The sequence below is a fragment of the Zingiber officinale genome, chromosome 1A (assembly GCF_018446385.1).
Source record: "Zingiber officinale cultivar Zhangliang chromosome 1A, Zo_v1.1, whole genome shotgun sequence".
Taxonomy (NCBI): Eukaryota; Viridiplantae; Streptophyta; class Magnoliopsida; order Zingiberales; family Zingiberaceae; genus Zingiber; species Zingiber officinale.
The window spans coordinates 10,213,473-10,215,559 of record NC_055987.1 but is presented as its reverse complement, the minus strand read 5'-3'; the positions used below and the strand labels follow the sequence as shown (position 1 = coordinate 10,215,559).

Here is a 2,087-nt window from a genome sequence, read left to right as displayed (position 1 = left end):
TTTCAGGGTCAAGATTTGGTCAAAGACATGGAATAGCATTGAAAGGGAAGCCTACCGAATATTAATGTTGGCGATCCCATGGACATCAAGTACAACAGAAAAATTGGCTCCGTTGAATAAAAGAACATGGAGTCAATCCTCCTGTTTGACCATGTGGCGGGGCCCGCCACCATGTGAAAAATCTTAATTTTTGTTACCTTTGATCGACAATTTACGAAAAAAAATATATTAAAAATTTACGGGGGGAAAAGTAAAATGGTTCTCTTTAGTCAATTTCTTCGATTACTTTGCCACTCCTTTCGCCTGTTGCTAAGCGATCGAGGAGTCGTCGTCGATCGCTCTGTGCATGGATCCCATCTCCCCGGACTCCGACGCGTTACCCCCGCCGGAGGGCCGTGGCTCCTCCCCGGCGCCAGCGGCGGATGCTCGCCTCGCTGCCCCCTCGCTCCCCAGCCGCTACGAGTCGCAGAAGCGCCGGGACTGGCATACCTTCCTGCAGTACCTGCGGAACCTGAGGCCGCCGCTGGCCCTGGCGGCCTGCGGCGGCGCTCAGGTCATCGAGTTCATGCGCTACCTCGACCAGTTCGGGAAGACCAAGGTCCACGTGCCTAGCTGCGGCTTCTTCGGCCGGCCCGGCCCGCCCGCCCGTTGCTCCTGCCCGCTCCGCCAGGCCTGGGGCTCCCTCGACGCCCTCATCGGCCGCCTCCGCGCAGCCTTCGAGGAGAGCGGCGGCCGCCCCGAGGCGAGCCCCTTCGCCGCCCGCGCCGTCCGCGTGTATCTGCGGGAAGTCCGCGAGAGCCAGGCCAAGGCACGGGGGATCACCTACGAGAAGAAGAAGAGGAAGCGGATGCCGGCGGAGGCCGAGGCTCCAGCTTCCTCCTCCTCCTCCTCACTGTCGTCTGCCGCGGCAATGAGTACTGGCGCCACTGAGAGAAGCGCCGGCGATGTTCCGCCCGGTGGGTCTTCTTAGTTAATCGATCTGCTTAAATTAAATTAAATTTTCCGAGTTACGTTGATCTTTGAAGCAAGTATTAATATGTTGTGGCTTTCTATTAGTTTTGATTAATCATGCTTTCGATCGAGGAGATCATGAATATGGATGATCGATGCACGATATATATAGATCGAACTCTTCAATTCTTTTTTTCTTTGAGAAATGAAGCTGAAGGGATTGAAAATTTGCAAAGAACAAAAAATATGGGGAAAAAAAGACACGTTTATTTACGATAGGCCAATATTTCATTTTAGTAATTTTTTCCTTTTTTTTTTGTTGCTTTGTCTCTACTTGGAGCAAGAAAGTACTGACTCATTGAATTGTTCTTATCATTTTTTTCCTGAGACAAGTTAATCTGTGTTATGTCTTTATTCGATTAGATTTAAATTGAAATGAGGGTGAATCATCAAAAAGATTCTAATGTATATAGTATATTGAAAATGAAGTACGTACGTTTTAAATTCTTATAAAGTAAAATTATACATGCATGCATGCACGTACGTACTGGTACATCTCCGAAAAAAAATAGGCATATATATATATATATATATATATATTAGTCCTCTTAAAAATATATATAAATTAGTACAATAAGCTATAAATTAAATTTAATAAAGATGCATCAGCAACACAAGGGCAGCACTAAAAAACCTAATCATTTAGAGATGAATATTTCCGATAATTTTTCCCCCTAATTTACAATTAGTTTTGCGATAAAAATATAAATTGCTGCTACTAAACAACTAATTTGGCAACCAAAACTTTCATCACAATTAAGCAACAAATAATTTTTGGTCGCTAAATTTGTTACAATTAGGCGATGAAATAAAATATTCGTTGTAAAATCGACGACAAATAAATCATTCATCGCAATACTTGCAACGAAAATATTATTCGTTGCAGATTTTGCAACAAATCCAGAATTCATAGCAGATTTCGCAATAATATTGAATTCATTGCAAATTTTTTTTATGAACTATTACTAAGAATTTGCAACGAATGCGGGATTCTTTGTAAATTTTGTAACGAATCCATAGATTTGTCGCAAAATTTCCAAAGAATCCATAGATTAAAGTTTGCAATGAATCCATGG

At 43.2% G+C, this 2,087-nt stretch overlaps 1 protein-coding gene across 1 annotated transcript; it reads left to right on the top strand.

The window, feature by feature from the left end:
- Positions 1–280: 280 nt before the first annotated feature.
- LOC121999770 (protein G1-like7) lies at positions 281–1,090 on the top strand. The gene has a single exon (XM_042554412.1). The coding sequence runs from the start codon at positions 347–349 to the stop codon at positions 968–970; it is 624 nt and encodes a 207-aa protein (XP_042410346.1). The 5' UTR covers positions 281–346; the 3' UTR covers positions 971–1,090.
- The last annotated feature ends 997 nt before the right edge of the window (positions 1,091–2,087 follow it).

Coding starts and splice junctions, on each gene's coding strand:
- LOC121999770 (XM_042554412.1), top strand. CDS start 347: ATGGATCCCATCTCCCCGGACTCCGACGCGTTACCCCCGCCGGAGGGC.